Source organism: Trichoderma evansii (assembly GCF_050947405.1).
Source record: "Trichoderma evansii strain SZMC 28006 chromosome Unknown GGI43scaffold_3, whole genome shotgun sequence".
Classification (NCBI taxonomy): Eukaryota; Fungi; Ascomycota; class Sordariomycetes; order Hypocreales; family Hypocreaceae; genus Trichoderma; species Trichoderma evansii.
This window is the reverse complement of record NW_028145203.1, coordinates 21,073-34,714: the sequence shown is the minus strand read 5'-3', so window position 1 is coordinate 34,714 and position 13,642 is coordinate 21,073. Positions and strand designations below refer to the sequence as shown.

The 13,642-nt window shown below is 48.1% G+C and overlaps 4 protein-coding genes across 4 annotated transcripts; 2 read left to right on the top strand and 2 right to left on the bottom strand.

The window, feature by feature from the left end:
• Window positions 1-127: 127 nt before the first annotated feature.
• On the bottom strand, window positions 128-1,997 carry GGI43DRAFT_232590 (glycoside hydrolase). The gene is made up of 4 exons (XM_083200543.1): window positions 1,641-1,997; window positions 1,486-1,584; window positions 1,366-1,415; window positions 128-1,297 (listed from the first exon to the last, which is right to left on the bottom strand). Exons 1-4 carry the CDS (start codon window positions 1,781-1,783, stop codon window positions 315-317), a joined length of 1,275 nt encoding a protein of 424 aa, XP_083063724.1. The 5' UTR covers window positions 1,784-1,997; the 3' UTR covers window positions 128-314.
• A 2,557-nt stretch (window positions 1,998-4,554) lies between these two features.
• On the top strand, window positions 4,555-7,389 carry GGI43DRAFT_431010 (WD40-repeat-containing domain protein; the record flags this gene model as incomplete). The annotated part of the gene is made up of 5 exons (XM_083209360.1): window positions 4,555-5,182; window positions 5,257-5,643; window positions 5,705-5,753; window positions 5,811-6,498; window positions 6,568-7,389. 5 exons carry the CDS (start codon window positions 4,555-4,557, stop codon window positions 7,177-7,179), a joined length of 2,364 nt encoding a protein of 787 aa, XP_083063723.1. The 3' UTR covers window positions 7,180-7,389.
• Window positions 7,390-7,507: 118 nt separating this feature from the next.
• GGI43DRAFT_380117 (syntaxin) lies at window positions 7,508-8,367 on the bottom strand (the record flags this gene model as incomplete). Its single annotated transcript, XM_083202936.1, has 2 exons — window positions 7,508-8,087; window positions 8,171-8,367. 2 exons carry the CDS (start codon window positions 8,365-8,367, stop codon window positions 7,508-7,510), a joined length of 777 nt encoding a protein of 258 aa, XP_083063722.1.
• Window positions 8,368-8,746: 379 nt separating this feature from the next.
• Window positions 8,747-13,631, top strand: GGI43DRAFT_232304 (RAVE protein 1 C terminal-domain-containing protein). The gene is made up of 7 exons (XM_083200541.1): window positions 8,747-9,092; window positions 9,168-9,359; window positions 9,418-11,712; window positions 11,767-12,204; window positions 12,261-12,507; window positions 12,575-12,825; window positions 12,907-13,631. The coding sequence occupies exons 1-7, from the start codon at window positions 9,012-9,014 to the stop codon at window positions 13,240-13,242; spliced, it is 3,840 nt and encodes a 1,279-aa protein (XP_083063721.1). The 5' UTR covers window positions 8,747-9,011; the 3' UTR covers window positions 13,243-13,631.
• The last annotated feature ends 11 nt before the right edge of the window (window positions 13,632-13,642 follow it).

The following is a 13,642-nucleotide window of genomic DNA, read 5'->3' as shown; positions in this document are numbered from 1 at the left end:
TCCTTGAGTTGCTTTACCGCTAACAACGATTTCTTCCATGCTGTAAACACCTAGTGGAATACAAACTGTAAGTGTTCAACTTCAAAGAAGCTACTAAATTCTACTATTTTAAATGTTGAGAAATATTTGGGGGGAAAGTGAGTGAGAATCATGGTAATCAATTCCAGATCCTGCTTGTCTCCTTATATACTAATTTTTTATGTACAGATTCATATAAATAGGCAACTATTTACTCAAAAATAACACTCCCCGCATAATCGTTTCTCATAACGTTTGAAGTGTTGGTACAACCATAGAAGAAGAAGAAAAGATCTTTAGTTAAGACCGTTTCGGATGTTATCGTACTGGGAGTTGGGGTAGCTCAGCAAGTTCTGAGTCGAGTCCAGGCTTCCAAGCGCTCTGTGGCTTGTTCCGATCAAGGAGTCGGAGCCAGTCTTATCAGCAGAAGCCTCCCAGAACATGCTGCCTCCCAGGCCGAGGTTCTTAAGGTAAGAGACCTTGGTGTTGATCATGTCAGGGGTATCGAAAGAGATGAGCTCCTTGGAGCTAGGGTCATAGCTGTAGTATGCCTGTGCGACAGAGTCATACTGGACTGTAGCACCGGCCTTGGGAAGAACCTTGTAATCCCAGATACCGTTCTCCCAGCTTCCAGAACCAATTCCGCTGTAAGACTGGCCAATGCCACCGGTGCTCTCGAAAGATCGTCCATAGATAGGCATGCCAAGAACAATCTTGCTTGCGGGAACACCTCCGTTGATGTAAGCCTTGATGGCTTGATCGGTGTTGTATGGTGAAGAGTTGGGGTTGGACGGGTTGGCAAACAAGTTGGCATCGTGTCCAGAGAAGCTGCTCCAAGAACCAGCATAGTCATAGGCCATAAGGTTGACATAGTCGAGAACTTGACCAAGGTCGGCCATGTGCAGGGCAGAGTAATGCTCTGGGCCAGCGGGGGCAGCGATGGAGAGAAGGAAGTGGTATCCTGGAGCGTATTGGGCCGCATAGGCATCTAGCTCAGATCGGATCTCCTTAAGCAGAAGAACCATGTTGGTGGCCTGGGTGTCATCGGAAGGATACTCCCAGTCGATGTCAATTCCATCAAAACCCCAGTCCTTCATGAAGGTGATGGCCGTCTTAGCAAAGTTCTTGCGGTTGGCATCGGTGCTTGCAGCAGAAGGGAAGTTGGTGGACCAGGTCCAGCCACCGATAGAAAGCATGACCTTCAAGTTGCGGTTGGCCTTCTTCAACTTGAACAGTTGCTTAACACAACCGTACGCGTTGTTGCCGACATCGTTCCAAGCTGAGATAGGTGTTATTATACATGCATAGCTTAAAATTAAGAGCACTAGGGAGGTAGGGTTATCGTACAATCATCAGAATAGTGCTTCTGGTAATCGGCGTAGGCATCTCCAGAGACGCTATAGAGGAAACGATCAGCAACTGAAGATAGATATTTAGGATACACCATCTCTTGGCTACAAAACTTACACAGTGCCATCTGCTTGGAAGTTCATGAACGAGTAGATGACATGAGTGATGTCCGACGCAACCAGGTCCTGGGGTTGAAAGTTGCGGCCATAGATGCCCCTTTAATCACCAATAGTTAGCACTGAAACCCATGACCACGAATTAGCTTCACTCACCAGTTGGTGAAGTAGACGGCGTTTGCGTATCCACTGGCTCTCTTCTCAACTGTGACGTCGTTTGTAGACACAGGAGATGCAAAGGTGAGGGTGGCCTGCAGCGCAGCAAGCAGGGCCACGGATTTTCCGAGGAAACCCAACATGGTGAAATATTTGAGATTCAGCGAAGCTTATCAAGAGATACTTTGAAAGGAAGAAGTTGATGCTGAATGGAGCTCTCCAAGTTGCTGCTGCTGGATGGAATTTTCATCTGAAGTGCTGGATGGGCAGGCAGTATATTTATAAGTCAATGCGGAGCTTCCTATTGTTCTACGAAGTCTGAAGTTGACTTATCAAGCTTCCCTTTCAGGTTGTTAGCACGAGTATGTAACCCATGCTTTGCCAATATGGTCAATCGCAACGTTATGCTCACTTGTCTACTCTAGAATAGTGCCATCGTCTCCACGGGAGCAGGAGTGTGCGACCCCTGTCCCGTGCCCAATGCTCGGCTGTCGACTCGTAGAATTCCTAGATTCCCCAGATTCAGAAGATAAGCATATCCAGGGGAAGCCCCGGCGCAATATCGCTGAACTATGCCGTACGTTGCCAAGTCTAGCAACGTTGCTGATGGCGGCATTTCTCCGATATGCCTAGAGGACACCCGACTGCCCGGGGGAAGGGAATGTCTCAGGGGCCAAGATCCCAGGCGCGAAGCGAAGCGCCAGCCCATTCCAAGAAGTCAGCGTTTGCGAGAGGCTGCCCATGCGCCTGATCTGCTGCCGGCTGCAGATGCCACTTGCCATGCCCTACCTATGCATCTGGTGATGCGCCTCGCAGCCGCTATGATAGGCGTCTTAGCATAGGGTTCATTGCCATTGGCAAACGCAGCCAGAATCTCCAAGTTTGACTCGCCTACAACGTGGTATTTCGAGCTCTAATGCTCTCCGCTGGCCATTCGGCAGCTCCATCTCCCTCTCCAGCATGAGCGTGAGCGTGATCCATCAGCCATGGGCCCACCGCCGCTATAGATGAGGTTCGTCCAAGCCGCGCCCAGGACGCTGCCAGTTTTCCTCTTTGGGCAGGAGATTGCAGGGCACTGCGAGCTGCCTGGATAAGCGCGCCGAGGCTAAGGAATTAGACCCCTGCGTTCCCATCTTGTATACACATATCATATATAGTAGGCTTACGTTAGTAGCCTTATCGAAGGCGCTTTTTCTGCTATACCCTGGAGAGGAAGCAGCCGATGCAGCTCTTCCGTGGGGGAGAAAGCAGAGCGGGCGCCTACGAAGAAGAAGGAAGGACTTTAAGTCACAATCAATGTGGTCTCCTCACAGCAGCCCCATGGGGAGCTCTGCAGGAACACAGAGTGAGCGCTTAGAGCAAGAAAGCCCTATCGGAGCTGCCACTACCTTGGATGAAGGTATCTCTGTAAATGGGCGCTTCCACGAGTAAGTCCTAGGAATATTCCACGACATGTGCCGGCCCTAGGTGCGGCATTATGCCTTGGTATTACCTGCCCGAGCCATTGAGATTTAGCACGATTACTAGACTACCGCTTCTACCAGGTGGGTAGGTACTTGATTCAATGCCAGACCGATCGATTTAATGCTTTGCAACAAGCTTGGTGGTAAAGCATATTCAGGATGTCCTCTAGCATTTACAGGGAGCTCAGCGAACGTGCTATGGGGGGAAGTGAAACACTACCTAGTACTTTTTAGCTTTCAAGTCCCGGCAAGCGCTGGTATGGGATGTGGGAGAGGATGACCCAGCCTAGAGGGGCCGAAGTAGCTACGTGATTTAACTGACAAGCGGTAGTCTGGATCAATTGCTGTTACCTACCGAATAGGGAATCGTCGCCATAGGAGTTGCTTGCCTGTGTCAGGTGGAGTAGTCAGAGGCCGGCGCGAATTAAAATGCGATATAAGCTAGTAATTAAGGTAAACATTATGCTCTTACACGTTAATATGGCCCTTGAGTGGTATGCTAAATAGCCGTTATGCAACCCTGCAATCACCACATGGTGCCAGCATTTTACCCATTGCTGGGGAATTGAGCAACTTCCTTATACTACAATCTACATAGCATTAATAATGGTGATACTGTACTGTCGCTACTGCTGGCATTGCTAATTCCACGTAGATAGTAATATCTGATTGATAGAATTACGGTCCCTCTGTTCGTAGAGTCCATAATACAGTCTATAACGTTTTTATGACAACAAATCACACCACCATCCAAGCAGCAGATGTTGAGACTGATTACTATTAGATGAGCACCTGTCAGCCTGCCAAAGGTAACAAGATGCCTATCTTGGTAGTAAGTAGTAAGCACCTGTTCTCACACGTGCCCAGGTCCTAGCAAGTCTTATATACGTGCATGTATCTATCTGCAACCACTTACCTTCCGTTCTCAGCTAGCATAAAACACCAGGCACTAACATTACAAGTGTATCCCTATATGGCCGAGATTATATCCCGAAAGGAAAGCGCTCCTGTAGCAGTCGTCAACAGCAAAAAAAGCAGCAGCAACTGCAATGCAACATTAACTTTCAAAGAGGGCAAGAAGAGCATACACCATGCTTAACTCCAGCTTGCCAGCAACAACCATCTTTCTCTTTGGCCGTGAGGCTTCTCTCTCCCCCCTATAACCACCCCCCACCAAGCATCAAAGTATCTGTAGCTCTCGTGGCTACGATGTTGAATTAAGTGGTGGTCGGCTGGGCGATTCGTACATCACACAGCCTTGTATTATTACAGAACTAAGTGGTCGGTATTGGTGTTCAGTGAGCTAGCTCCTTGCTACCGAGAGCATTCGCAATAATCAGTTCCATGTGTCGTCAATTAGGCAGCAGCATTTACACAATCTCGCCTTCGCCTAGCTGGAGGGACTCAAGGGCCGCAGTGAGTGGGCCAACCGGCAGTGCTTGGCTCGTGCCATGACTTCTTCAACGGCCATCGAGTTAATGACGAACAACGCGGTCTATACTCGGCATGAAGACCAAAACACAACAAATGTCACCTGCCTATTTCCCAGATCTGACTCTGGATATGGATCAATAGATGGAGGCTCTGCAGACTCGCCAACCTCGCCACGGCACTCTAGGGGCAGCTTTGTTTCGCATACCGATGAGCATGAAATTAGATCACATCATGGCCCAGGAACATCAGCTGAGAGATCCAAGGTGGAGGCTTCGTGCGCTATACCAGAACGACTGCCGAAGCTATCTCAGGGTCTAGCGCTTTACCGTCCATTCCTTGCGTGGAAGCCGCAGCAGTTGAATCTGGCGTCTAGCAGCAAAGATGCTGCGAGTACGCCCCCTTTTCGACAGAAATGCAGCGGCGGAGGCCTGCGCACGCCAGACAGATTTGTCCCTCGACGGGATAGCGATGAGTCCAGCAGGCAGGTGTATCAGACAACAAAGTCTCTTCAAGACCTCTCGCCGACCGAGAAGTTGCTGAGAAGGAAGAGGGCCCCTTTGGTTCCATTTTCAACGCCTCAGCGTCCTCAAGCACATGTCTTTGGCGAAACTCGCGTAGCATTGGCTGGTCAACACCAGGGCCGAGGTCTGTCCAACTCCCTAGAAAAAGGGGGAGGGGGGTAGAGCTGTAGAGGCTAGTTTGCTGATCGAGATTGATAGCGAGGAGCCCTTCTTCACACAACTATTCGGCAACGAGACAGCCAAGCCAAGGGAACGTATGGATAGTAGGCGGCCTGGCTCCTGGAACAGAGACGGCGGAGACAGATCGTAACCATCGTCGGCCAGCCCGAAGTAGCACATCAGCTCGTCTCTTCACCATGTCTGTAAATACAACGAGGCCTAGCTGCCGTGATGATGATTCACATTTTTACCACGGCCGCATTGCATCTGCGCTAAGGATTGACCGCATTCGCCGAGTTCTGGATTTCACTTGCTGCCGGCCAGCTACCCCTGATTTTCCCATTCGTGCAATGTCGATTTTATCAGGCCTGGGGCAAGCTTCTTGGGCAAGCGCTAATAATGATGACGATCTATATGAGTTTCCCCGTATGAGGCCATGTTTGCAGTGTTCATACTAAGCAAAATGGAAAGTATTAACTTTTGGTAGGGAGCTACAGTCCGTTGCAACGTCGGTCTCTTCCTGCGGCTCCTTTCAGGTAATTAAAATTCTGCAATAACTTATAGACCCATTGGTTTAAGCTAATGCATGAAAGGGTTCTCGATGCCCCAGACCTACGCGATGATTTTTACTGCTCCGTTTTGGCCTACTCACCAGTCTGCCAAAAGCTTGCAGTCGGCCTCGGAAATGTCTTATATATCTGGTCTGAAGGGACGGGACCTCGGCCCATGCATGGATCTCCTTCAAATAATATATGGTTGACATCAGTATCCTTCTCCTCTATTCAAGGAGGGAAATGCATCCTAGCTATCGGACGCTCAGATGGATCCTTGGTGCTCAAATCCATCTATGATGGACTCCCCCGCTTCCAGGTACAACAGCCTTTTCCAATATCTTGCGTGAGTTGGCGTCCGATAACCACCATGAGGCCTTCTAGAAACCCATTTAACCCCGGCATCGCCGTGCAGACCGAAGATATTATTGTCGGTGATGATACCGGCGTAGTATACTACTATGTAGTAGAGTGGCCGATGGGCTGGGAGGTTACGCGAGATACCTGGCCTGGAACAATTTATCTCATTGCTAAAGTTTCACTTCACAGCCAGCAGATATGCGGTCTGGCCTGGTCACCAAACGGGAAACTTTTTGCCTCTGGAGGAAACGATAATCTATGCTGCCTTTTTGATACAGACAGCGTTCTTGTCGAAAAACAGGAATCCGTCCCAAACAGCTCGCGGTGGTCTGGATGGCATTTGGCAACTGAAAGCACCAGAGCAGGCTATGTTGGCCAGGCTAGAGGCTGCACATCATCCCCAGAACGACTGCTTAAGCGAGATAATGCTATTGACTAGGAGGATACAGTCGACGTACGCCCTGCAAGACCACTGTCCACCCCGATTCGGAGGTTGGGCCCCGGATCAGAGAAGCATCGTTGGATACACAAAGCTGCAGTCAAAGCCATTGCATTTTGCCCTTGGCGCGAAGGACTGGTTGCAACGGGTGGTGGGTCTAATAATAAATGCATCCACTTCTTCCATACAACTTCAGGCTCAGCTTTAGCTACCATTGCAGTTTCGGCTCAGGTGACGGCCCTTATTTGGTCATCAACGAGACGTGAGATCGCTGCTACCTTCGGATATACAGAGCCAGAACATCCATACCGCATTGCCATTTTCAGCTGGCCAGAATGCAAGCAGGTTGCAGCGATCCCATGGGAGGGAGAACTTCGAGCTCTGTATGCCATCTCTTATCCCCGGTGCTTGGCAAACTCAAACACAGTACACTCCGATCGAAAGTCTCGCGAGGGATGCATTGTTGTTGCCTCAAGCGATAAGAGTGTGAAATTTCATGAAATCTGGTGTAATGAAGGGAAGATCGTAGGAAGGGGGACGGGAATGCTAGGAGGTAGTGACATTCTCGAAAGTCTCGAGGGTATTGACAAAGAAGGAGATGTGATTCGGTAACACCCCTTTGGTTTGCTACATGATAAATGCAGAACAGGGTCATCGTGCAGCGAATTCTAGATTGTAAGAACAAGAACCACTATCATACCTAATTATATTACTAGTGTGAAAAATAAATTCCTCTTTGAAAGGGAAGCAAAACATCGATAATGGTGATTATTGTGCGAGTTGTCTATGGGATTAGTTTGTGTACCATAGCGAAAGTACCCCGAGTATCACACTAAAGCATGCAACCATTTAGAACCAACTGGTTTCTTCAACGCCAAGCCAACGCCAACGCCAACGCCAATGTTGTATGATAATCCAGTAGTGACATATAGCGGTAAGATCATTTCAAAATAGCGATTAACAGCACAAGTATAACAATAAGAGCGAAAATGATCGCCATCTGCTTGTTGTCCGAAGCACCTTTCGCAACTCTTCCCAGAGCCCTCTTGGCTCGATCTAGTCGGCTGGAATGGCGATCAGTGGTTTCATCAACCTCTTCCAAAATGGCCATGTGGCTTTCCAATTCATCACCAATCCGCATACTGAGTTCCCGCTGCCGCCCTATGGACTCTCCCAGGCGATCAAGGTGATCATCCTGCTCTTGTAAGATTTGTGAATGATACGCGTGTATTTGTTGATTGGATAATCCGGCAGCATGGTCACTGTATCCGAGAGATTCAGAAGAGGCATTCGGATCATCGCGGTAGCGGCCGAATAGTTCCTGGGTTGGTGAAGGGGGGTTTTCGCTGAATCGTACGGTTTTTGATTTACGAGTAGATTGGTTGGCCGATGACGAGAGTTCGTCTGATTCTTCACCGGGTTCTTGAGACGATGAGCCGGCAAGAGAGTGGTACTGAGATATTAACTCGTCAAACTGTTTATGCAGTCCTGGAAGAGACTCAGTAATGGCTTGGGAGGCCCTGGTGAGAGTTAGTAAAAGAGAAGATAAACAGTAAGAATATCGCAATCTTGTGTATATAGGCGGCCAAAGTGGGAGACAAACACTTCATCACCGGCCTCTTGGAGGCGAGCGCTCTCCTGTTCTAGCGAAGCAATGCCATTACGCAGCTGGTCGAACGAACGTGAGACGTCACCATTGTGGGAGTTGTCGTCGGGATCGAGATTTTGAGCACGCTGCCACTCGAGCAGCGATAGCTTTATATGATCAGCTAGTAAAAAGAGCTGCGACGGGTTAGACATGTTGCGAATGTTCCAAAAGGCTGTGCAAGAAGAATTGAGCAGAACCTTGAGGTGTGCACTCCTCACAGAGTGTCGCTGCTGAGCGATACGAAGTAGTGCAGTGCGATGTCCGATTTAAGATTAGTCCACCCTCGGTCCGGAGGTACAGAGGTGTACTAAATAAGCGTGTACAGAGTACGCAGTTGCGCCTTATCTAAGTACCTCTCATCTGTGTAAATCTAGTAACAAAGAGAGGTACCTTTTTTCAGAATATTTGGTACTAGTACTTTTTGTAGCCAAGGTTCACGATGTTGTGCCTCCTACAAAGAGATATAAATATAGAAATAGACCATTTGCGAGGTCTTGAATTATAGAGGTACTACGTAGCTATGGCCAGCTTCATGATTTGTCCTAAAGCTAACAATAATTATACCGAATTGCATTGCGAGCAACATGTATTTGAGTAGATTATTTGGGTTCGAAACAAGCCTTAGTGGCTTGCTCATAAGCCGAATGCGCTAAGCTCCGCTGCTAATTTACCACAACGTCATTCGGCCTCCCTTACAGACAAGCTTCAACATTATCATGCTTATCGCCATCTTATCCCTCGAGCTTCAATCTGGACAACTTTCCGCTGGCCTGCTGGATCTCCGCCTTCCAGTAGCATGAGCGCCGTCCTGCCGGGTAAGCCACAGTCAAGACTTCAAGGTCTGGCTATTGGTTATTGGAACAACCTACACTTGAATGTAAGGCCACCATCGTCTGCGACGTACGAAGGTTGACCTTACACGAGTCCACCATATGCTGATATAACTATGTAGGCATACATTACTGGAAATGCATTTACTATTCTGGACGGACTACAGACCATTATTCAAACCATATACGACGAAAATGACGAACCGCTACAGGCAATAGCCATCGACGAGTTAACGGGCAAGATCGCTACGAGCACGGCAACGCAAGTTCGAGTCTATAAACCACTGGGAGGGCTACAGGAGGATGCTTTAAAGGTCACTTGACCCTGACTTTTCGCAGCTTTTGTGGTTATTTGAGCTTACATGTCAGTAGTGGGCACTACAACTTACCTTTGACATCCCTCGCGACGACTCAGAAACAGCATGCGCATTGTCTTGGGGTAGTTCAGAGGAGCTCTTAGTTGCTGGCAACTGTTTGTCTCTGTTTTGCACAGGGGAGGACCCAGGCCGATCCTGGGAGCAATTGCTTCCTAGCCCTGCCAAGATAGCTACGCTGTCATACGACTCGGCTTATATTGCATCCGTTGGTCACCATGATTACTTGGCCAAAGTCTGGCGCCGTTTGACATATGGCTCCAACGATGTTCGATTTGATTTGGCCTACCTTCCTCACCCAGATGTCGTTACGAACATCAGATGGCGCAAGCCGTTTCACGTCGAACAAGCAACGGGCAATGTTTTGTATACTACCTGCTTAGATGGTTATATACGGGTGTGGATTCCAACTGACACGCTACAAGGCTGGCAATGGCACCTCTGGGGTAAAATCAATATTAACGATTCAATACCGAACGGCACCCCTAAGCAGGAACCATGGCTGGCCTGTATCATTGACGGGCGAGATTTCACTGCTTCCGTGGAGAGGGCTATCGAGCAACGAATGGCAGATGATAGCAGTACCGATGACGTAGCACTGGACCATTTGGTAGCTATTGCAAACCGGAGCCCTGAGATATGCCTCGCCATGAACCGGTCCGGGTTTTTAACGGCCTGGGCTCTGGAAAACGTTGGTAGTACCTCGACCGACGACCGCCAAATTTTCAACATTGCTCAGACAATATCACCAGGATTAGAGAATCTTTCTAGCCTTTTACACCCGGATGATATCTCACATGTGCAGATTGAGACGTACTGCAATCGGAAAACTGGACAGCTGCGAATACTACTGCATATTTTTGACGGCAGGATAGCCATATTTGAGTGCAGTGCAGCAGATTTGTTTGATCCCACTGCTAATGATAAACGACTTCTGCTCAATTCAGTGTGGTCCGGGCATTCTGCCTCAATCAAGAAGATTGTGCGAAATTTCAGCGGTCGAGCAGTGGTGTCAAGAACAGGCGATGGCGAGACCATCGTCTGGGAGCATTCGCCCACGAATCCAGTGGGGTCCACACATGGCCCTCTTGATTTCAGTCGCCGCAGCATTATTCCGGAGACTGGACACATTCATCGCATTTGTGTCCTTCGCAAAGGCCGATTTGTTGTCTTCCTCAGAAAAAATGTCATCTCGCTTTGGGACTGCCGACGTGAAAAAGGAGTCGGCCTTGCTCATAGTACGTATGAGGCACCGGGAGACCCTCTTTGTCTCATCATTTTGCCCAAGCCGCAAGATGCAGATTATAGGACTGCGCATATTGCCATGATAACGTCCAAAGGGCGTGGGATTGTCTGGGAACTCAGTCTTCCAAACTATGCCAAAGATTCAGCAAGTACTTTGGACGTCGGTATCAAGGAATTTAGCCAGGTTAACCTCAAGTCTGGCGATGATTTGAAGTATGTGCTTCCCGTTGATCCTGCTGGTTCTGGACCTATATCGTCTGGTTTCCTGGATATTTTTGCCCGTGATATTGCTATGTCATGTACGCAAACCGGCCGTATCGACCTCTGGACAGCTCGTGTCGATTTAGAACGCAGAAAAGTCGATTGGCTATCAACATGTAGTACGGAGACAGGTTTTGCAGACCCATCACTAGCTAGCGGCAGTATGCTCAAAAAGGCTGCAATAGTAAAGTCAGATAGGTCGAGACTTGCCATATGGGATGTTGGCGGAGCTCGCCTTGAGTTTGACCAAGATTATCAGTTACAAGACTCCATTCAAGACCTTGATTGGACTTCAACTCCCGATGCTCAATCTATATTAGCTGTCGGTTTCCAATATCGTGTCCTCCTTTTGTCACAAATGAGATTCGATTACTTAAACAAGGGTGCTGCCTGGATACCAATCCGGGAGATTAGTATTCGTGAGCTGACGCCTCATCCCATCGGAGATTCAACTTGGCTAGATAATGGCTATTTGCTTATTGGGGCCGGCAATCAGCTGTTTATCCATGATCGACGAGTTAGCGTCGAAGAATCCCTTACTACTGACCTTAGACTGCCTCACCTTCAAGATGGTACATGGGATCTCTTTGAAGCAGTACAGAGATTCAACGGCCCCCTCCCTGCTTTTCACCCTCAGTTCCTAAGTCAATGTATCCTCGCAGGAAGGAATGAGCTTGTGCGACGAATCCTTGTAGAACTTCATAAAACATTGAAATTCCTCGTGCCAGGAGAGTCTGTGGATAACTACCTTGGTATAGAGTTGGAGGAATTTTATCAACCAACTGCTGTATGAATATTTTCATTCCATCTATACAGTCCCATTTGCTAACTGGATGCTTAGGAGAATACCAATCGAGCATTTCACACAGGTTTCGATTTTTCAGACAAAGCTGTCAACGGAGAAGATACCGAAGTCTTTACTGAGGAAATTGCTACGTCCATTAACGAGAAGCTCACTCGGCTAGGTGTCCCCCAACTCTCTGGCCATGAGCAGATTCAGCTGGTAGATATGATTGAATGCGTGGCATTGGTTGAGCGAGAGCGCCGATCTATAGACGAGAACGGGGCTCGCTTTATGCTTTTCTTCCGACAGCACGCACTTCGCAAAGGACGCACCAATGAGATACAGCTTTCTTGGAGAGAGATCAATTGGGCATATCACTCTGAAAGTCAAGATATTCTTGCTGATTTTGTGTCTCGGCAGAACCATAATGTCATGTTATGGGAACACGCTCGCGAGAGCGGTATTTTTATGTGGCTTACTGACACACAACACTTGGTTTGTAAACCAGTTCAAAGAAATTGAGCAGAACAAAGTTATTAACTTTTGGATAGCAACGACAATTCGAAGCGGTTGCGAGAAACGAATATACCAAGGATGAAAATAGAAACCCAGTGAACTGTAGCTTGTTCTACATTGCGCTTCGCAAGAAAGCAGTACTCCAGGGGCTTTGGCGTATGGCCGGCGGCGATAAAGAACAAATCACGACTCAGCGGTTCTTGGCCCATGACTTTGAGGAGCCAAGATGGCGTACAGCGGCATTGAAAAATGCATATGCTCTTCTTAGCAAGCGACGATTTAGTATGTTAAAATCATTTGAATCCTACTATAACATACTGGTTTTAGTTCTAATTTTAGCAAATAATAGAATACGCAGCAGCTTTCTTTTTATTAGCTGACCGGTTAGAAAATGCTGTCGAGGTCTGTCTCCGCCAGTTGAAAGATTTACAGTTAGCCATTGCAATCACTCGCGTTTATGAGGGCAATGACGGCCCTGTGCTGCGAAAAGTGCTTCAAGAAGAAGTTCTCACAGTGGCAGCGCATGAGGGTAATCGCTGGCTTGCATCTTGGGCCTTCTGGATGCTGGGCAGAAAAGATATGGCTGTGAGGGCGCTAGCTGTAAGTATTGCCGACTTTGGATTTCCCTCCTTGAAAACAGCAGCTTTATAAACCAATGAAAAATGCTGATGGATATACCAGACCCCTATATATACTCTCCTTGAAACGCCTTCCTCGCCAGACTTGAAGTCTCGATCGTTCTTAGCTGATGATCCTGCTCTGGTCGTTCTCTATTCCCAGCTGCGACAGCAAACACTACAGACGCTGCGAGGCGCGTCCAAAGTATCGCCCAAAGTAGAATGGGAATTTGTTCTTCACAGCGCAAAGCTCTATGACCGTATGGGCTGCGATCTCCTTGGCCTTAGCTTAGGTACGCATTCTAGAACCTGTTTTGTTCTCTTGTCAATGAGCAGAAAAGCTAATATGAGCCTTATTCATAGTTCGCACATGGGAATTCCAAAAACAGACGACGCCTAGAATAGGAGGCGATATGAATCCATTGGCGCTCCTGAGGCGAAGAAGCTCACTCGTTGTCAACGACCTTCACACGTCTGAGTTACACGCCAAGATATTGGCCGAGCGTGAACAGGCTAAACACCCTGTAGCGCCACCGTCAACTTTTCACGAGCCAGATGCCGCGTCATTGCTTGATAGTTTTGGCTTATAGAGTAGTGGAGTAGTAGTGAACCGCCCGCATGTATATATAGTAAAAGTTCTGGCGCATAGATTTATTCCTGTGTGATAGAACCACGAATCGTGTCTCATTTACGCACTCATTATTTCCAAAAAGGGTCGGTATACTGTATAGTTGGGAGTTTCATGGGCCCTTAGCTAGTCTTTTCCCGTTAAATCTCTCTCATGTTAAACCATTCTGCAT